The 21,345-nt window shown below is 60.2% G+C and overlaps 1 protein-coding gene across 3 annotated transcripts; it reads left to right on the top strand.

Annotated features, from left to right (window-relative positions):
• Nucleotides 1-783: 783 nt before the first annotated feature.
• On the top strand, nt 784-20,089 carry ARHGEF37 (Rho guanine nucleotide exchange factor 37). 3 transcript variants are annotated; one of them, XM_054842218.1, is made up of 13 exons: nt 784-1,330; nt 5,159-5,376; nt 5,792-5,915; nt 6,324-6,471; nt 7,368-7,567; nt 8,107-8,237; nt 8,794-8,898; nt 10,859-10,969; nt 12,235-12,564; nt 13,505-13,633; nt 14,002-14,197; nt 14,635-14,807; nt 15,203-20,089. In XM_054842218.1, exons 2-13 carry the CDS (start codon nt 5,173-5,175, stop codon nt 15,410-15,412), a joined length of 2,061 nt encoding a protein of 686 aa, XP_054698193.1. In that variant the 5' UTR covers nt 784-1,330; nt 5,159-5,172; the 3' UTR covers nt 15,413-20,089. The 3 variants fall into 3 exon arrangements, with proteins under 3 accessions (XP_054698193.1, XP_054698192.1, XP_054698194.1); XM_054842217.1 differs by lacking the exon at nt 784-1,330 and adding an exon at nt 2,690-3,143; XM_054842219.1 differs by lacking the exons at nt 784-1,330; nt 14,635-14,807 and adding an exon at nt 2,690-3,143.
• The last annotated feature ends 1,256 nt before the right edge of the window (nt 20,090-21,345 follow it).

Below are 21,345 nucleotides of genomic sequence, written 5' to 3' on the forward strand. Positions count from 1 at the left end.
TGCAAACCTCCCTCCCTCTTGCTGATACTTTTACCACAATGCCTATTTTGAGCTGGAGCCCAGCACCATCAAGCAGGTGTTTCTCCAACCTCTGGACTGGGCCTGTGCTCATCACACAAGGAGTATCACAGGGGGACCTTGTCCTACTAGCAGCTTGGGGTTGTTTTTTTCCCTAAATGCTGTCAGAAAAGAGCTGGTAGAATGCTCCTGCTGTGGCAGTGGGTTTGAAGAGGGCTAGGTGGTTCCATAGAGGTGATTCACCCTTGCTCTGTGAGAAGCATCCTGCAAAAACAGTTTTGCAATGATGTTACACAAACCTGGCTCTGTTGTGGGAAAAGGCAGTCCTGCCACCCTCCACAGCGGCTGCAGGGTCCCACGCACAGTCCCACGCATGGTCCCACATGCGGTCCCACGCCCTGCCACCACTTGCCAGGTTTCATGTTTGCAGGATGGGAGTGCTGGCTGCCCACAAGGTACACAGTCACCGATGCCAGGGGTGCCAGGGACAGCCCCCCCCCCAACCCGGGACTCTTTAGCTTGGCTTAACCTGAGCACAATATCTCATCCTGAGACACAAACAGTTGTGCTCGACCAGCCGGCGCCTATTTGCTTTTCCCTTGTAACTAGAGCTGGGCCAGGGCAGCCAGCCTGCGCTCACACCTCCCTGGGGAGCCCCAGAGTGGTGACAGTGCTGTGACACTGCTCCCAGTCCCCGAGCCACCCTGGTGAGCCAAGCAGAGCGGCAGCAGCCCTGGCCCTGGGGCTGGATGGGAAGAGCGTGGGGCAGGCAGCGCGGCAGGAAGGAAACAGCTTGCACCGGGGGAAGGAGGCGTCAGCGGCTCCCCAAAGGGCTCGACGGTGAGGCCATCCTGCAAGGAACTCGCCAGAGCCAGGTTACTCAGGTCTGAAAAATATGCCCTGGGCAACACCCATGGCGTGAGCCGTCCGGGGCGGAGCGGGTGGCCAGGGATGCCGCCCCGCTGTGCTGGCCCTGGCAGGGCAGGACACCATTGGAGGGGGAACGCTGTCCTGCTGGGACTCCCTCAGCAGCTGTGCGAGCGTGGTTTGTGCCCTGGTGTGATCAGGCACAAGATGCTGATGGGAGCAAAGTTGTGGTGATGTGCCTGGAGGGACGATGGCTTAGTTGGATGGAGCAGTAAGAGCGCCTGCCCAAGGATGGAGCTGGGGAACTCCTGACATCGGTGCGATGCCAGCCCAAAGGCTGCCTGGCCAGGCGTTTCACTGCTTCAGAAAGCGCCTGGGTGAGGACAGAATTTCTGCTGCCACCTGCAAGGAAGGACAACATCTGTGTCCCCAGGGCCACAGCCAGGTAAAGCCCTCGCTGCCCAGCCATGTGCGTGTCACTCCCATGGCCACATCTCTCCCTAAGCCCACCTGGCACGGGCCAGCTGGGGATTGTTCTCACGGGGTGGCTTTACCACCCAGCCAGGGCACATCGCTGTGCGTTGGCTTCTCCCCTGAAGACCTGCCTGGGCGTTAGTGCTTCTGCCTCTTCCCATCCCTGGCTCCTCTTGTGTTGCTGCTCTGCTTTAGCCATCTGCAACTGCTCCTGTGTGCTGCAGCATCCCTCCAGCGCAGGGACAAGGCATGGCGGTTTCATGCTCTTCGCTGGGGGCCCCTGGCACAGCCCCAGAAGCTGTACCCAGCCTTTCCATGTGCAGGATGGGATGCAGGCAGGGAAGGCAGCGGAGCAGGCTGGCCTTCCTGGCACCAGCACTGGGTGGCAGCCAGTGGGGCAGATGTGTGCGGGCCCCCATGCTGCCCTGCCCAGCAAACATCAGCCCCTGCACCTCAGCTGGGGGGGCTGGCTTGCACCCCCAGAAATGGACCCAGAGGGAAGGGCTGCGCCAGTGAGCTCATCCTGGCCCATGGTGAGGTTTGGCTCTAGACACAGACACTGCCTGTGACCTGCGTGAGTCACTGAAGAACTCAGAGTCCTTTTTACTGTGACACTTTTTGAACACTGTGGGTCAGCCTGGAAAACCCCGGGTGCCGACGTCCCCTCCCTGTGGCCAGGCTGGGGACGAGCTCCCAGCTGCAGGAGCTGGCTGCAGATCAGCCTCTCTCTTCTCAATAGCTTGTTTGTAAGGATGCAAACACCTCACGAGCAAAAAAAACCAACTTCACGCCAAATAGCCACTCGCTCCTAATGGCCCAATCTGTGCAACCACTTCCTCAGTTATATATTTTCATTTGTTTGCTCTGAACCCTTTTCCGTGGCTGAGCAGCTGAGAAGCATTGGCAGAGAAGAGGGGCATGTGGCCGGGGGCACGCCTGCCTGTGGGATAACGTGGGGGGGGGAGCCTGTGCATTCATGGATGGGCTGTGAGAGCAGCAGGGCACCAACCGGGCTCCCCCAGCTACGGCTGAGGTGGCAACACACTGGAGCCGTAGCGAGGCCATAAAAAGACACCACGGACTTGTCCCTGTTTATTTGCGGCAGGAGTGAGCCGCTGCATCCTCCGCTCTCCAGCCGGAGCTGCCGCCTGGCACAGGCCACCAGGATGCTGGGGGCTGCGTGCCCCACGGTTTGAGGATGAACAAGGGGAAAAGGGGTGACTGCGGCTGCGATGCCAGGGGCTGACACAGACCCAGGCACGGCGCTCGGGGACCAGCTGCTTTTGCAGATGACAGCCGCCCCACAGCCCCCCCCACCCCCAACCGCCAGCGCCACCGCCACCGCGGCTGCAGCGACTCCCCCGGCTGGCTTTCCCCGGCCCCTCTCCCGGCCGGGTTTGGCTGCCGGCGGAGGCGATGAACACCCGCTGCCAGCCCCGCTGCCGGGCCGGCTGCCAGCCCCCCCGCCGCGGCCGGGCGTGCGCAGGGAGCGCGTCGCTGCTCATCTGACCGGCGCTGCCCGGCTGCGTCCCGGCGCCCTGCGGCGGGTGGGGTGGCGCGGCCCCAGCTCAGCGGCGGCAGGTGCGTGGGTGCCGTCACCCCGTGCCGTGGGCTCACCGCGTGCCGTGGGCTCACCGCGTGCCGTGGGCCGGCCCGTCCTGCCCACGCCGGCCGTGCCACCCCGGCTGCGGCGCAGCGGGTTTATCATTAACTTCCCGCAGGCAGCAGGAGAGCGGCCGCAGCCGGACACGGCTCCCCGGCGCCAGCCCCTGCCGCCTCCGCAGGTAAGAGCCGGGGCAGCTGGTTTTGGGGTGCGGAGGTGACGCCGGGGCCGGAGCAGCGTGGGGAGCGGGGGGATGGCCGGGCCGTGCCGCAGCCCGTCCCTCGGGGGGCAGGGTGGGAGCAGCGGGCCTGCAGCCGGCACCGCCCCGACATGCGGGGGGCCCCGCGGCATCCCCTGCCTGTGAGTGCTGGCTGGGCTGGGGACGCTGCCTGGTCCCCGCTTTACGGACGGGGACGCTCGGAGCCACCGAGGCGGCAGTGACATGTCAAAGACAGGCAGCAGCCTGGGAGGAGAGCTGGGAAATGAAACCTGCTCCTGCTCTCTCTGCCTGGTCCAACGCTGCCCAGAAATGCTTCTTTACAGTTTTTCACAATTCCCTTGTTCCTCTGATTTTTCAGGCTTGGGGGGTGGGGGTGGGGTGGGGAGAGGGAAAGGGGTTTCCCCAGCTAGGGGGCAATCCCCCAAAGCAGCTGCGTGCTCTGGGGGATGCTGATGCAGGGACCAGCGACACCCCAGTGCCTGCATACCCCTGAACTGCAGGGCATCTCTCCGGGGCTCAGGGGGTGTCTCAGATCAGGGCTTTCCACCTGCCTCCACTGCAGCCCTTCCTCTGAGCAAGGATTTTGCTGTTACCCCCAGGCAGAGGACGCTGGGCTTGTCCAGCAGTCCTTGATGGGTATCCTTCTGCCTAGACACCTCTGAGGCACCCAAAAGGACACAGGAAAGCGTCTCCTACTCCTCATGTCCCATAGCAGCCAGTGCCATGCCACAGGCAGGGGTGGCAGCCAAATCTGCAGAGGGCAGGGATGACAACTGGCAGGGTAGCATGCCCCTGTAAGGCAGGCGGAGGTCCTGTGCCAAGCCCAGCTCTCCTCCAGCACAGCTGTGGGCATGTGCCAGGAGGGGACATTCACCCTGCCCAGTGCTCGCAACTGCATCACCTGCCCCCAGCGGAGGCTTGGGCTTCCCTGCCAGTCCCTCTCCCTGCTCCCACTGCAGGTGCCCAGCGCTGCAGCCTCCGAAGCGGGCACCTGGCCTGACGCAGTCCGGTTGATGGTCAGGTGCAGAGGTTGGCACTGGCTGGGCAGGCGGCAGAGGGCAGATGCAGAGCTGCCCTCCCTGTGCCGCTGTTTGTGCCATCTCACTTTTATCCTGCCAGGCCACCTCCGTCCTGCCTTTGCTCTTCACCTCCTCCACGGGCAGGCTGCCTGGCAGCATCCCTCCCCCCAGCCGGGGTCTGGATCTGGCCAAGCTGTGCACTGTGCTGGTGTGGGCTGTGCCGTGTCTCTCAAGGCCTCCCGCCTGGGATCAAGCACTATCTGTTGGGAGCTGCTCCATCCTCCTCTGCATCAGTTAGAGCAGATGATGTTCCTTGAGAAGGAAACGACAAGAATCGGCTCTGATTTTTCATGCTCTCCACGGGCAGAGAGCAGAGGGGAGCAGGCTGTGCTGGGTAGGGCAGAGGCGCCCGTGGCTTCGCCCACTTCTCCCCCCATCCCCATCACTTTTAAATCATCTCTCCCTGCCACAGAAACGCCTCTTGTTCAAGGACTGCAAAAACAGTCTTTGTACTTTGAATAGGAGTCTTGAAGGCAAGGCAACGTGCCAGACGCCGGCAGCAAGGCAGGGAGGGAACAGCTAGCCCTGGCAGGCAAACCTCGCTCTGCTTTCGGGCACCAGCCCCTGCACAGACCCAGTGCCGGGCGGGTGCTGCCGGGTCCCTGCCTGCAGCTGGGACTCCCCTTGCCTGCACCCTGGCCCTGCATGTGGTTGCTAGCGATTGGGCACATGTGTGTGGCAAGTCCCCGCCTGCCACACGTGGGCCAGCCCACTCCTGGCTTGCAGTGTTTTATGGTTTTGGAGTATCATCCATGCCTTGCTTGTAAATGTAGATAGCTTGAGTGTCCCCAGGGACACGCTGTGGGGTGCCCCCAGCACAGGGGAGGGAGCATGGGCACTGAGCTGGGTTGGGCACTGGACCACCGGTCCCAGGGCTGCCCTTGCCACTCCCTGCAGAGTGTCCCGCCGAGATGGCGAGTGCCCGTGGGGCAGAGCCTGATGCTGAGGACACAGCCGAGCCCGAAGAAGCCATCTATGAGGAGGTGATGCCCTGCGAGAGGATGGAGCTGAGCCAGCGGCTGGCCGTGGAGGAGCTCATCACCACTGAGGCCAGCTATGTCCACAACATCCAGCTCTGTGTGTCAGACATCCGGGCACACCTCCAGAAGAAACAGGTGAGAGGGGGTATTGTCCCCCTGCCTGGAGGCTTGGGACTGTAGGGTGAACCTGTTGAGAGCTGCAAGATACCCAAATCACTGCAGGGAGGTCACCACATGCTCCCCTTCCACCTTCCTGGGCTCTCCCCCCCATCAGCTGAGGTCCTGGGTTGGACAGACGTTGGGTCTGACCCACTACAGCTGTCCTACAGCTTTAACCCTACGTGTGAAAGGCCTCATTGCCCCACTCAGGAGCACAGCCAGATCTCAGCATCTCCAATGCCTTCTGAAGTGGAGCATTGCTCCATCTCTTGGATGTCAATGTGGGGCAGCTGGAAGGACATGAATGCTCAGGCATGAGTGCTTCCAGGATGCACAGTCCAACTCTGTCTGATGTATTTGGCTTACCCTGGAACATCTTTGTTCCTTTCAGCTGCCTGATCTTGACCTGGAAGGACTCTTTTCTAACACTGATGACATCCTCCACGTCTCCAGAAGGTTTCTGAAGGGGCTCGAGGCCACAGCCACCCAGGAGCACGACCAGCTGCTCTGCATCAGTAAGTGGGGCAATGCCGAGAGCTCACCCACATGGGCAGCTGGGTGCCTTCACCGCCCTGCGCTGTGCCCAGGTGCAGCCCCAGCCCACCTGCCCTGATGCCTCGGGTGCCCCCCTTGGCTCTGGGCCCTGGGGAAGCACTGGTGCCTGCACACTGCTGTCCCCCCATGTTCACCCCATGGGGGCAAGGCAGACCTGCCCAGCCTGCAGAAAGGAAAGGGGTGGGGGGCAGCATCACCTCATCGCCTCCTAACTTAGCGGAGGTGCCTGGGGGTGCAGTGCTGCCCCAGTATGTTTGGCTGGCACCGCTCTGCTGGCTTCACCCTTCCAGCAGGCTGGAGAGAAACCTTTTCCTTTTCTGAGGCCGTAGGAAAGGACTCTCCTTTCTGTCCCCACTCTCCTTCCCCAGGTGCCTTGTTCCAGGAGTTCAAGGAGGAGATGGAGACCGTCTACAAGATCTACTGTGCCAGCTATGAGCGTGCTCTCCTGCTGGTGGAGAGCTACCGCAAGGACCCCAGGCTGCAGGAGGAGATCTTGGAGACCCTGAATGTAACAGTGTAGGTACCTGCTGCTGAGGCCACCACTTCTCTCTCCACGTTTTACCTACTGGGACAAGCTGCCTGCACAGCTATGCACCACCAGGCTGAGTGTAATATCACAGCCATCACCTCTGTGGCATTGCTTGATGTAGTCCCTGGCAGCCTGTCCTGCATCCTTGGGGCCACTTGCCAAAGCAGTACTACAGATTGGTGGCCTTTTATGAGGGACCCCAAAGCAAGGGATGGGCTGGCACCACAGCTGCCTGCTCCACACCCTCACATCACTCACAAGCCAAAGAGGACACACGTTCCCCAGCTCGACCAGGGACACAGGCTGGCTCCGGGGGACCCGCCAAACCCCTCCTGAAATATCGAGGGGGTCACAAACACTGTCGGAGCCAGGAAAAGCAGGAGTGGCACCAGCGGAGCTGCTGGGATTTGCTGCTCTGTTTCAGGGCACAGGCGATGTGCCTCCCTAACGAGCGATGCCTTGCGTGCGGGTACAAGGGGAGTCCTGCCAGCACTTTGCCCACACTCTCCCTCCCCACTGCCGCTGGAGCAAGCACTGATCCCGTGCCTCCTAGCTAGACAAGCGCAGCACTGTTCAGGGAGGCAGGGTGCCTGCCCGGGGCTGGCACTGCCTTTGGGGATGGCGGGGACGGCGTCCCTCTGCCAGCACTCCTGGGGGGGGTGTGGGGGGGGCAGCCCCGCAGCTGGCAGGGAGCAGGGGTTCACAGCCAGAAACCCTCACGGCTGCAGGGCACAGCTCCCCCGTGGGTCCAAGGCAGCAGAGCTCCCCTGCAGCTGGACAGGGGCTGCATTCTCCCCACAATGCTCACAGAGAAGCTGGAGGGAGCAGTGGTGCAGGAGGGCAGCCTTCCATGCCGACCTCGAGCGATTCCCCTCTCTGTCAGGCCTCACACAGGCGCATCAGACCTCAGCTTCTTCCTGGTGATGCCGGTGCAGAGGGTCACCAAATACCCGCTGCTGCTGGGGAAGATCCTGGAGAACACCCCCACCAGCGCTAGCGCCTACCCAGCCCTGCAGGCAGCCGTCCGCACCATGGCCCAGGTCAATGCCAACATCAACGAGTACAAACGGCGCAGGGAAGTAGGTGAGCGGGCAGGGGGCACGGCGTCTGGGAAACCCCATCCCAACCCCAGTCGTCTCCCCTTGGTGTTGCACTAATTCCCACTTAAATCAGTTCAAAGCTCTCCTGCCCACCACCCGTCCTGCCTGGTGGAGCTGTAGACTTGTGCAGGCAGCTCCCAGCACTGCTCTGGTCCTGCAAATGACACTCTGGGCAAGATCTGAAGGCTGCAGGAGCAGGGTGGCATGAGAGAGCTGAGCACAAACCAGTCAGTCTGCATTCCTGGAGCTGGGGAATGGGGAGGAACAGTCCTGCCTTTGGGATAGGAGAAATCAGGCTCCCCACAAACGGGAGCTTGCTCTTCTTTTTGGTTTTCATAGTACTTTCCCCCGGGCTGCCCTTCTTTGATGTGGGTTGTGCTTATCCTGTTGATCACGACTTGTCAGCTCTGGGCGTCAGTGCTGCTCGCCCGCGTTGCCCACTCAGGCTGCTGAGGATGCTGCCCTGAAGTTTCCTCTTCTGATCTTTTTTCCTCCCACCTTGTGTGCCCCTACCCGAGGCAGCAACCAAATACAACAAAGCCGAGCACCTGACGCTGCGGGACCGCTTCGCACGCCTCAACACGCACTCCATCGCCAAGAAGACCACGCGGCTGAGCCGGCTCTTCATGCACGAGGCCGGCATCGTGGCCAAGGTGGGCAGCCCGCACCCCACTGCCTCTCCTTGGGTCGTTTCTGGGGCTTTCCGCTCCCTCCCGAGACACCTCGCCAGCCAGAGGGGGAGAGCGGAGCCGAGGTGGCACGGCCAATGCTGACACCCAGTGGCCTGTGCTGTCACGTGGGCCACAGTCCCATTTCCGAGCAGCCTAAGGGTGGCTCCTGGTCCCCAGTCCCAAGGACCAGCAGGGCAGGAGGGATGCAGGTACACACCTTGCTCAGAGTGCTGCAGGGGAGTCCTTTGGCCCCCAAAGGACCTTCAGGCACCCCAGCAAAAGGAGACACGCCGGTGTTCCCCAGCAGCACAATCGCACCGAACGCCCTGTTTCTGCATGCATCCCAAGCACCCTAGATCTTGGCCCTTTTCAGATGCCTGGAGCCTCTCAGGGTCTCCCCTGCCTGTCCCCCGGCACTGGGAGCTTCAGGCAGGTGCCTGGCTGGTTTTTGCACTGGCACCCAGTGGGGGACACCAGCCCAGCCCGAGGCATTGCCTGACCTGCCCGTGCTGGGGATAAGTTGCCCCTTGCCTTGCAGATGGAGGACAGGGAGTACGATGACCTGGAGGAGAAGTTCCAGTGCGTGGTGTCCAGTGTGGCTGTGCTGAAGGAGAACGTGGCATCCTACCTGGGCCATTTAGAGGTAAAACTCTGATAACTTGCAGGGGTTGGCTTCATCCCGGCCTCAGAACCTGTTTCTTGGGGTTGCAGAATACTTTCAAGCCCTACGGAAACCAGTGTCAGTTGGGAATGTTTAGTGACTTGAGTCTCTCAGCTAAAGATGTTTTGCCAGGGGCTTGCACAACATCCAAGGATCACTCAGGTCCAGCAGAGCTTAAAACAAAGTCAAGGCTTTGTTGACACAGTCTGAGCTGGGTGTCATTTGAGAATAATCAGTCCTTAAACTGATCATTATTTCAAGGCATTAAATAGCTAAGGCTGAAGTGTTGCTCAGCCTGCAAATTCTTGCATAACAGGTATAAGGCAGAAGTGTTCCCAAATCAGGGAAACAACAAACTTCCCTTATGAGATGACCCAGTTGAGTACCTGCTGTGATTTTCTCATGGAAATCCCTTGGGGCATCTGAGGGAAATGAGAGTATGAGCAATGGCAAAACTTGAAATCCCCAGACACTGTATTATGGGGAAAGTCTCAGGAAATGGCAGAGGGTTCAGAAAGCAGCAATTCAAGGGCTGGAAAGACCTTACCATGAAAATATTGACAAGGGCTCCCCATATAGGATTGGGAAGGAGGAAAAGGGGACAGAAAAACTCCCTGTAGCCCAAAGAGTGGGTAAAATAGGATTTGAATAGAAAACATGAAAGTGGCAATGTGTATGACAGTGAGATCAGCTACGGGGATGGGGCATGACCATTCCTAGGGACCTGCCAGGCAGTGCCCCTCAGCGAGCTGCATCTCTGTAAGCCATCCTTCTTGGCTTCAGGCAGGACATCAAGTGTCTGCAAACAGGCTGGGCAGCCTAGATAATAAACTGTGGTTAGGAGTCATGCTGGGGCTTGGATGCAGCTTCAGAGGAGCTGCTGGTGGGAGAAGGTGGGGCTGCATGCACACCCCATCTCTCTCCCTCTGAGAGCTTCTCAAAGGCATCCTGAGGAGCCAATGAAGACATTTTCTCATAGGGCAGAGACAGCCTGGCCTCTCTTCGTGCTGGCTGGCAGTTTTCTCTGTCTGTACTGGTGCCCCCACCACAAGGAGAGGCAAATCTTGGTGCATACAAGATCATCACAGCCACCTCGGCTTGTGTAAGAGCCCCTGTAGGGTTGAGGAAAAGCACACAGGTCTCAGAGCTACCACCTTCTGCTCAAAGGGTCAGTCCATTTCCCCTTTTATATTTCTATCTCCAGTCCCTCCTGTGGCAAGGAGGACTACAAAAGAAGGGTCTCCTGAGCACAACCACAGGCAAGATTTAGGACAGATATCAGGGAGCTCAGGGAAGCTTATAGTAGCCATGGTTGAGAATCAAACAAACTGTTTGTGCTGTTCCAGGACCGACTACAGGGGCAGTGCTCCAAGCTGTAGAGAAGCCAGGCCTAGGAGGAACAGGAGGCCAGGCTTCCCTTGGTACCAGCAGCAGACTGGGGCTCTGGTCTAGAGGCTGTGGGTCAAAAATCTGCCTCCAGGCAGGAAGGAGGGCACTGCCCAGTTAACATTAGAGCAAAGCCTCTCAAAGCAGATGAGGGTCTCCATCCAAAACATCCCAGGGGCACATTTTGTACACAAATACAAGAAACTCCATAGAGCTACTGGAGCATGAAATTCAAGTGTCAAAGCACCAGGCAACATCAAGCTGGGGCAGGCTGCCTGTGGCCACAGGGCAGCCTTGGCCACCTTGCTGGGGTAGCTTGCTTTTGCAAGCCAGTGCATGACCCCCTGCTCAAGGGGAAGGCTTTGTTAACACCTAAATGAACTCCCTGGCTTGCAGACAAGAGTAGCCCAGAGCATCAGTCCCACTGGGCTGCTAGCACAGAGCACCCAGGCTGGGATATTGTCACATCTTTGGGACTACAGGGATAGATTATAGATGGGTTAGCTAGCATTGGGTAGCTTCTACAGGTCAGATCCGATGGCTTGCTCCCTTTCAGGCATTCCTGTTGCCCACCCCACACAAGCGTGAGCTGCAGATCAACGAGGGACCTGTCCAGCAGTACCGCCGCTTTGCAGAATACCTCCATTGTACTGTTTTCCCAGAGTTTGTGAGTGCTCCTTCCTTGTATACCTCCCTCAGGGTCACAGCCAAGCATTGCTCTCACACCTTCTGCCAGGACACAGCAGGGGTTGGCTCCAGGGCACGGCAGCCAAGAGCTGAGGGGGACCCCAGAGCAGACAGTGTCCTCACCAACAGGCACAGTCCCCTGGGGCCTGAACACGAAGGGGCAGGCAACAGGGTCCATCAGCAGTCCCATACACATGAAATGAAGAACCAGCTGCAGGGTCCATCCAGGAAACAAAAGGAGACAGGGCCACAGACATAGCTACAACACAGCTCTAAGGTCCATCCAGTGCTGGAGACAAGCTGCAATGTCCATCTGAGGGGTCTATCCAGGAGCTGAGCTATCTACAGCAGAGGTCCAAGGCCCACCCAGGAGACAGAAACCAGCTCACCCACAGCAATGCTTAAATAACAGCTGAGAGCCCTTAAATGGGCTGTGGGCAGGGGTGTGGGCAGAGGCCCCAGGTGAGGCTGGTCTGGGCCATTAAAGACTATTTGTGCCTTCAGGGCCCTGACATGTTCATGGCCCTGACATGTTCATGGCCCTGACATGTTCAGGGCCCGCCATGCAGGCAGGGCTGCAGCAGAGCACAGGATGGTGGGAAACCAGTGTACTGTTTATTGGACTCACACAAGGTGTTTGCCACCAAACCTTAGTCCAACCTACCCAAAATTTGTGGGCACTCGCCTTTGGGAGCCCAAGAACCCTCACCTGTCTCCTTCCACCACCCCTGCTTGTTCTCCAGGACTCCGTCTTGCGTGGTAGGTGCCACCGTGAATGCAGTTGGAGGTTTTCTGAGCAGTGAAGAGTGTGGCAGGGCAGCCTGAACCCCACGCCTGGATGCTAGCACCCCCAGAGAGCACCAGCATGGGGAGGGAGGGTAGCTACATGGGATAACCACACAGATCCTGGGCTGAGGGCCTCTGTCAAACCAGGACACTATCACCTGCATGGGACAGTCACTGCAGCACCCCCTTGACCCATGGAACCTTGTCTGTGAGGGTCATACCAAATCGTTTGCATGGAGCACAAGTTTTGAGTCATGGCATGCATGACTGCTCTCTACCAAGGGTTTGCTTTGCTTGGCCTCCTATGTGCCTTCAGGGAAGGATGCCTCAGATGCTCTCCACTCCACACAAGCCCTTCAACAGGTCCCCCAGGCTTGTCTTCTGTGTAAGACAGTGCCCCATGCAGACAGCTAGGCCTGTCTGGGGGCTCGTGGAAATTTGGGTTCTCTTGCCTCACAGAAGCGACGGCTGGACAGGCTGGTCTGCCAGCCCCTCTGCAGCCTCTCAGACATGCTGGTGGGGCCACAACAGCTGGTCAAGAAGCGCCTGGACAAGTTGCTGGACTATGAGGAGATCCAGGAGCGGAAGAGTGAGATGGGCACCGTGACGTATGATGAGGAGGCAGCCATGAACACCTACCTTGCCATCAATGCCCTGCTTGTGGCCGAGCTCCCGCGGTTCAACCAGGCAGCTCTGCAGCTCCTGGGGCAGATACTGTGCTCCCTCAGCACGCTGCAACGGGACTTGGCTGCCCAGATCCTGCACCAGGCAGAAAAGGAGCTAGCACAGGTGAGAGTGACCTCTTCGTGTGTGTGCCCAAACTGGTGCACGTGCTGAGCCAGACCTGCCTTCTTTGGGCTTGGGGACATCGCTTGGATGTCAGGGCACTGAAGGTTTGCTGTAGCCCAAGCCTGCCCTTGCAGACACACAGCTCTCTGTCTAGCATTTGTAAATGATCTCTCCTCCCCTTCAGCTGAGGAAAGCCAAATTGTCTCTTCTTCACTGCCAGGAACTGTCCTGCTCTCTCTTTGAGGACACCATTGATAATTTATTGATGTGCTGCCTGAGACATCAGTGTTAACTCTGAGCTTCTGAGAGCTCTGAGCAGGGAAGACGAGGAGAAGAACAGCTCCTGGCCTGAGGAAGGAGCATCCTTCAAACCTTCATCCCCTGGGAGATACCTCCCAGGACTCCTCACTGCACAGCACTTTCTGAGCCTGACATTTGCAAACGTGGTGGGTCAGAGCCCTGGGGTAGAACATGGCCCTGGCCTGAGCCATGACCCAGATGAGAAGATGATGCAGCCACGTGGAGTTGTCCCTCAGGCACTGCTTGTATGTACCTAGCCTTGAGGGTGGATTCCCCTTGCTCAGTCTGGGATGCTTACACTGCAGACATCTGCCCCAGAGCTACATCCCCCTGTCTCCCTTTTTAGTCAAGTGGGATGGACTGTGGGCTTGGGGCAGGACAGCAGGACCCAGGGACTGCTGTGGTGGGCTGGGTACAGCCCAAGAGCCCTGCGTGTGACTGCCCTGCCCAGGGTAGGTGGCTCAAAGCCAGAGAGCAGCAGCTCTCCTGGCCAAAGGGAACCACATCCTAGATGCAAGGTGCATCTTCAGTGACTGTTCTCTTGCTTTCTCGCCTCTTTTCCTGCTCTTTTTCTTTTGACCCTACCCACAGCTCTTCCCCTCCCCAGGGCCCTCTCTGATCTCAGGGTCTGTCTTTACAGATGCCCCATGGCCACATGCCTCTGCCCAGTTTCTGGAAGATGGTGGAAGACACCTTGCAGCAGTCTGGTGCTCAGCTCCGTACCTTCTGCCAGACGTTTGAGACAGTCACGCCAAGCCCTGTCACACAGGTAGGAGCTGGGAAGGGGGTGTCTCAGGCCTGCTGGATGAAGAGGTAGGACTGTGGCTTCCCAGGGCAGAACATCTCCTGGGATGGGAGGTTGGCTTAGAAAGTGGCACATGGGATTGCACAGCCACAGTATTTCCCCCAAGTCCCTGACAGCAGGTGGCTGGGAATAACCAGGGATGAAACAGTCTCAGCCTTTCTGGTTCTGGACACCCGTCTCCAAACCATGAGGTAGAGCAAATAGTGTGAAGGAGTTTCTCCTCTAACCTCTCACTGAGATGTGATCCTGCAGAAGGAGAGCACGTGTACATGGAGGGCCTCAGACTCCTGCCTGTCTCATCAAGCGCTCCTGTGTCTCTTGCTCCCCACCAGCCTCTGAACCCTGCTGAGGAGCGGAAGGTCCTTTCCCTCGTGAGCAAGCATGGCCCAGACAAACTTTACCAAGTGACAAGCAACATCAGTGGCAGCAAAGACTTGGACCTGACCTTGCAAAGGGGACAGATTGTAGCTCTGCTGCAAAGTGTGGATACTAAGGGGAACACGAGCAGATGGCTGGTGGATGCTGGAGGTATTGTGAGCGCTATGGGGAGCCTCTCCCCACCTCGGCACCAGGGTCAGAAACCAAACCTGAACCACTTCCTCATCTTGGATGAAACAGCAGGCCATTGCCTCCCGGGTCCTCCCTTCCAGGGTTTGCTCAGCCCAAACCCGCCTCTGCTTTGCCAGCTGCACCCGTAGCCATTAGCTGTAAAGTTCATGTTTCCCCATGAGGGAGCACTCGTGGCTCATCATGGCTGGGAAAGGAGAATCCTGTGCACACAGAAATGTCTTGAAACCCCTTTTTGGGGGGGTTTGCTGCTGGATATTCCCTAGTGATGGACAGTTTGAACAGGGCTGCTGTGCCATGCCAGGCAACAGCCAAGTTGTCATTCCTCTCTCCTCCAACCAGTCCTGCATGTGCCAGGCAGCAGGGCCCCATGACCTGTGTGTGTGCGTGTCCTCCAGGTCCCCGAGGGTTTGTGCCTGCTGGAAAACTCCAGCCCTATTGCCCAGTAGAAAGCCAGCAGCCCAGGATGCAGATGCCAGCCCTGGAGAGCAGCACAGACAGAAGGCGACATTCGTATGCATCACCTGAAGCTCCCAGGCCCCAGGTGGCCACCTTCACCCCAGCTTTCCAGGTGAGAGTGAGGGACACCCCCCAGGGCCATTCCTAGCAACCCCACCAGCTCTGTGCTAGTCCCTGTGTGTGCAGCGTGTGGGTGGGAAGGTGAACCTGCTTTTCCAGCACACGTGGTCACACGTGCAGCCATGTGCCTAGCAGGAGAGTGTCACAGCCCCTGGCCAAGTGCCCCACGAGGCTGGTGTCTGCCTTGCTGGGACCTGGGGTGGACCGAGCAAGAGAACTGTGCTGGATGGGGTCCGCAGTGTCCCTCCATCAATGGCAGTACTGTGCTGCCCTCTTGGAAACAACCCCCATGTCCCTGCTAGGTCCTGCCCTGCCACGTATGTGCTTTCCCACTTTGACTCTCATGTCCAGCAAGGACTTCCTCCCTCCTTCCTCTGCCTTTTGCAGGTGGTTGCCGGCTTCTCCTTTGCAGCCAGGAGTCCGCAGGAGGTGAGCCTCCAGGCGGGGCAGCCCGTGGTGGTGCTGGAGCCGCACGACAAGAAGGGGAGCAAGGAGTGGAGCCTGGTGGAGGTGAACAGCCAGAGGGGCTACGTACCCTCCAGCTACCTGGTGACTGTCCCTGTGCAGGAGCCCGTGGGCTGGAGCTTGCCTGTGTGAGCGCAGCCAGCCTGGCACCCAGGGGCACAGGCTTCATCGGATGAGAGCTGTCCTCTTGGCACCCGAGGACTCATCACGGGAGATGCTGGAGGGGGGCGGCTGTGGTGGCCCCGGGCCGGGTAGGCAGTGGGAAGCACCTGGCAGAATATGGCCCGAGGGATGTGGGTGCGAGGGATGGCAGTCGGGAGGCACGTTTTAATGGGTAGGTGTGAGGGTGCCTGTCCCATACATGTTAGCACAAAGGAAAGGAGCATGAGGGAGTGAGGGCTGTTTTCCAGGGGTTTGCTGAAATCCATGACAATGACGAGGCAGAGTTGTCCCCAATTGGATCAGGACCAAGCTGCAAAGGGTGCAGTGCTGCAGAGTGGGTCTTCAGCCTGGCACAGAGCATCTGGGGCTCTTGGGAAGAGACTCTCAGGGGAATCGCTGGTTTGAGTGCAGAGACCGCAGTGGAGCAGCCCCGGAGACATGGCTTCCCACTCCTTGCGCCTGCCTGGTGCCCACCCTGAGGTGCCATTGTGGTCCCTTCGGCAGCACAGCCTTCACATCCTGCTGAAGGGTACGGCAACGCCAGCCTGTGCTCGGCTGCGCCGTCAGCGATGGGAGGGTGCCGGGCTAAGCGCCGTGGCCGGGGTTCTCCCCAGCCCTCCTGGCCACCGAGCACCGCTCCTGGCCTCAGTTTCCCCCCACAGCGCAGTGGGGCTGATGCTACTGACCCCTTTGAGAGGCACTTTGAGCTCTGGTGACGAGAAGCGCTCTGTACGCCACCCGTGCTATGTCGTGTGACGCATACGCTGACGTTATAATACATTATGCGGTCTCTGTGCCCCACCCGCGCCGATGGGCTCGCCCCCCACGCGCGGGGCCGTGCCGTGGGGCTGTGCAGCGCCCGTGGCAGCGCGGCCGCGAGATGGCAGAGCCGCCCCGCACGCCGCTCCGCCGCCGCCTCCCAGCGCGCCTCGGCGGGGGCACTGGGAGCGCTGGTTTTGGGGCGCTGGCGGGCCGCGGAGGGGGTTCGCTGCTGCGGTGGAGTGTGCGTGTCCTTGGTGGGCGTGGGGACAGCCCGAGGCGGCAGCGCTGGCGGGGGCGGCGGCTGAAGGCGAGCTGTGCGTCCCAGCCGGTGCTGCGCGGGGCTGGGGACAGAGAGCACAGCTCCTGGGGCTCGCGGGACACCCGGTCGCCCTTGCCGATCCACGCAGCTCTCCAGCGGTTTGACAGATGCGTGCTCTTTAGAAGCACAGGCCCCGTGGAAGAGGTTTTTGGGAGAACCAACCCCAACCTGTGTCGGTCAGACCCTGACCTAAAACTCGGCTAGGGATGGAGGCAGCACTCCCTTCCACCACTGCCTGAGGTGTCACAGCTCTGTGCCTCAGTTTCCCCATGGTTCGCTCTGATGCTGTGCTGTTATGTGACTGATGGGGCTCAGGGCAGGGAGCCGTGCCCACAGCAGCGCAGACATGGGGTCAGAGGGGAATTCAGGAGCTCCTGGCTGCAGCCCTCAGGGACTGGCCCTGCGCCCCCTCCCCAGGAGAGCTCAGCCCACAGTGCCACGCTGCCCAGCCCTCACCCACAGCCGGCAGTGGAGCATGGAGGCTCCCACCAGTGCAGCAGCCTGGCGTCGTCCCGGCTGCCCTGGGATTTCCACATCAAAGGTGCGATGGCCCGGCTGGCGAGCGCTGGCACGCCAGCTCCTATGCCCTACCCAGCAGGGAGGCAGCATGCTCGGCCGCCCATGGGCTCCCCGCAGGACGCGCTTTGGCAGCATGGAGGCTGGGCGCAGGTTCCCGTGATGCCGCCCTGCGGCCGTGGCTGCGGGCTGGGCAGGGGGGCAGAGGTGGCATGTCCTCACCCAAGCTTGCACCATGTAGGGGGGACAGGCAGGTGGGGACAGGCCCCAGACGCTGCTCTGCTTTCGCTGTGCACCCCACGTGTGGGTCCAGGCACCAAGACTGGGGCATAGCTGCCTGTGGGGCTCACCCTCCTTTGTACCTGCAGGGTCCTAGGGCTTCATTTGCAGGGAGGCTGGGGGCTTGCTACCTCCACCAAGGTGCCATTGAAAGCCCCAAGCGAACGCTCACCTATACGAAACCTGGGAGGGGGTGGCAGCACTGGAGCTGGGGACATTGCCTGGGGATGCTCGCAGTCTGGGGAAAAGCCAATGGGCTCCTCAGGACGGGAAGCGGGCAGGCTTGGGGGGACGAGGGCCACTGTGCAGAGGCTGTGTTTCTGGGGCTCACCCACCCAGCCTGGCCCTGCAGCAGCAGGGCTCACACCTCCAGCTCCCTGCTAATGGGTCCTCCAGATTTTTCCTAATCAAATCACATCAGGTTGGATTTCCCTCCCAAGTCACCTTCCTGCCAGCTCGGCGGGGCGCAGATGCAATCAGCCCCGCGCCAGCACAGGCAATGGCAGGAGTCAGCATCTCAGGCGGGTCCCACTCCGCAGCCTGCAGGTGCCCGGAACTCTTCGGAGGGTGAAAGGTGACAGCAGGACAAGGAGCACCAAGAAACTGCTGCTGCCTGTGCTCTGATCTGCCCGCTGGAAGGAGACCTGGGGCGGGCAGGACTTGATAGGCAGCTTATAAAACCGGTTGGACTTTCTCCATCCCACTCATCAGGACTCTGGATTTCATGTGCTCTGAAGCAACAGCTCCCCTTTCCCTCCCTCCAGCCACCCCCGGTGCTGCCTGTGTGTCAGTGCTGTCCAGAAGGAGCTCTTTGCCCTGCCTGCAGCCGGCATGGGGGGTGCAGGCTGTTGTGAGGTGTCCTAGACCCCCGCTGCCTCTTCTGGGTCCCTGCTCTACCCATCAAATGTCCATCTACCAGCGCTTGCCAGGGCTGACAGGCATGAAGGACAAGGTGGAAACAGCCCGAGCATATCCCACCAGGAGATGTGCATGAGCCACACACCAGTGCTCTGCAGGAGGTGGCAGCACACTGGGGACACACTGCTTGTGTCAGGTACCGGCTGCCTGCCCTCTGCCAGATAACGTGGTTGTGCTCCAAGCTGGGTGCAACTGAGGCGCCAAGAAGCTCCTTCATACGGTGCTGAGCCAGCCAGTACCAGCACCCTGTCCAGCAGCGGTGGCACTGGTGCTCTGCCTACCCCCAGGTCCCAGCGGTGGCTGGAGAGCGCTGTGGAGGTCCCCGCTAGGAAGAGGGAAATTAGCTCATGCAGCTCCTTTGGTCTCTGGACCTGAAGGGGTGAGCTGGGCTCTGCAGTACCCACCAGCCCTGCTGTCAACCTCGATGGCCATGGGACCTTCCCCATGGGGTCTGTCCTCAGGACATGGCCTAGTACTTGGCTGCAGACAGGGGTCACTGGACATCCCTCACGGCTCCCATGATTTCACCCAAACTCATTGCACCCGCTGCTGCCCCGAGCCTGGAAGTGCCCCCTGGAGTCACCGGGGGGTACGGGGCTCTTCCAGCCTAAACACGAGGGGGAATAAAGGGCACAAGTGTGCCTTTAAATAGCGTGGAGAGGACAGGCTCTCCCAGGAGGAATGCTCAGCTGGCCTGGTGGAACATGCTCGTGGCTCGGGGCACGGAGGGACAGCCGGGCAGGGACGGCTCTGTGCCAGGAGGTCAGGTCAAGGTTAGGCATTGCCCTGGCCGGGTGCTGCTGTACCGTGGCTCGGCACTGCAGGAACAGAGCCATGCAAGAGGGAGGGAAATGCATGCCAGGCTGGGGTCTTGCCATGCCCGGGGCTGATCTGCAAGGTGGCAGCGGAGCCTGTGTGCAACCTGCCTGCCAACCTGCAAGGGGCTTGGCATCGACACAGCCTGGCTGCCAGAGCGGCCTGCTGGGCAGCTCGGGTTATCCAGGAGCGGCTGCTGCACTCCTGTCTGGGCTGATTCATATCCTGGACATGCAGGCATTTGGATAGTGTCCACCTGCGGGATGTGACAGCACGTGGCCATGTCCCAGGGGTGCAGGGCGCCAGCCCAGCCACATGCCGGAGAGCAGGATGGTGGCAGCTCAGTCTCTGCTCTCCCCTGCTTTGCAAGGTATGCCAGTCCCTGGGGACACGGCAGTGGCTGCAAGTAGGCTGGGGAGCCACAAAGCACATCTCCAGATGGAGACACCTGGGTCACAGGGAGGATGGCTGCATGCCCACGTGTCGATGTGCCCAATGGCTCTGCTGGGGCACTCAGGTGGCAGGGAGGCGCAAGGAGAAAGCAGCTGCCAGGGAAGCCCCAAGCCCGGACCTGTCCCCTCACTGCGGGGTGCCAGAAGGGGAGTAGGGGTGCAGCAGGGCTGCAGTGAGCAGGGCAGGAGGGGAGCGGGAGGAACCAGCAGGAGCAGGGTGACTGCCCTGGGCTGAAGGGCACAGCCAGCCCGAGCAGAGCTGTGCTTGCAGGCACGGCGCTCGAGTTCACCACCGCTGCCAGGCTGAGCTGGCTCCGAGCAGAGCCAGCCTGTGGCTGCACTGTTCCCAGGTGCCCGCCTGTGTGTGGGAGCAGGGTCGCCCATGAGAAGCAGCCCGCAGCCCTGGCACCCTGGTCCCTGGCAGCCCACGCTGGCCCTGCTCGTCGCACTGCCAGCTGTGATCAGCACAGTGCTGCGTGGCTTGAAGGAGGGCTGAGCCCCACGGAGAGTGGCCCTGGGGCTGCAAGACAGGAGGGGAGGTGTGAGCAGCGGTACTCGCTCCAGGCTTGCACAGCCGGCACCTGAATTGTCTAATAAAGTGTGAAATTGCTTTCATGCTCTGCTACCTTTGCTGAGATGGACCGTCATTACGGCCCCCCCTTCCCAACCGGCAGCCGGCTGCTGCAGATATCCCTGCTGTCGCGGCGCTGCCAGATGAGCCCCTGGCAGGAGCTGTGCCTGGCGCAGCCCTGCAGGACCACTGTGCCAGGGACTTCTGGGTGGTACCCGCCATCCTGGGGATGAGCCCTTCTCCCTCCTCCTCAGCCCCTCCATTGCACCTACCCCATGTAATAGCACAAGCTGCTGTGGGTGCATCACCCTGCATGGGAGTAAATCTCTTCCATGGGGCTGGGGGCTGCAGACCCTCTTCTTTCACCCCCATCAGATACCCTGGGGGTGCAGGGGTCAGCTCAGGTCTGAGCCCTGCCCTGGGGCTGCACTGCTGCCAAAGCCCTGCCTTTTCCCAGGAAGGGCTGGCCAGGAACGTGCCCATCAGATACAGCCCACAAGGAGACAAGGCTCCCTTTGGCTGGGCCAGGAGTGCCAGGAGCCGCGTCAGACCCTTGCTCGGGCAGCGGAGGGCTCCCACCTCTGCAGGGACAGAGGGGCAGCCTGGCCCCCCCCTTGCCGATGGGTGATGAATTGCTCCTGAACCACCTGGATTTGCACAGAAGCTGTTCTCCAGTCTTAATAAGGTTAATCAATCATCCTGCTCCGGGCAGGGGTTGTGGAAGGCTTTCCAGGGCTGGGGAGCTAACAGGGCTGGTGAGGGGACTGTCATGACAGCGGGGTGGCTCCCCTCGAGGGGACACAGAGGTCTCTGCTCCGGTGGTGGCTCTCCCACGCTGCCCACCGGGAGGGCAATCTGTGCCCAGGTACAGCCTGCAAGGGGAAGTGCAAGCTCCTCGATGCTGGCACTGTGCCAGTATGCCCAGGTCTGTGCAAACTGATTTTGGAGGGAAGATGGGGCCAGCTGGGAACCCAGGCCATGCATGGGGCGTGGGGTGCTCCCTGCCCCGGAGGGTCCCGCGGGTCCCTGTGCCAAAGGGCCAGACATGAGCTCTGGGGAGCTGCCAAGTGGGGCCCAAGGAAAAGGAGCTGCGTCTGGGATTTCTGCAGGGATCGAGATACTTTGCCCCAGGGAAACGGTGCTACATTTTCCCAGCCACTGATAAAGTTAAACCCTTGATCTGGTTAAAGATTTAGCCCACAAGACAAGCCTGGATAGGAGAACAATGCTGTTAGTGCTTTGTGACACTTGTTCAGGCAGAGGGGACTAA

Source organism: Grus americana, chromosome 14 (assembly GCF_028858705.1).
Source record: "Grus americana isolate bGruAme1 chromosome 14, bGruAme1.mat, whole genome shotgun sequence".
NCBI classification, from domain to species: Eukaryota; Metazoa; Chordata; class Aves; order Gruiformes; family Gruidae; genus Grus; species Grus americana.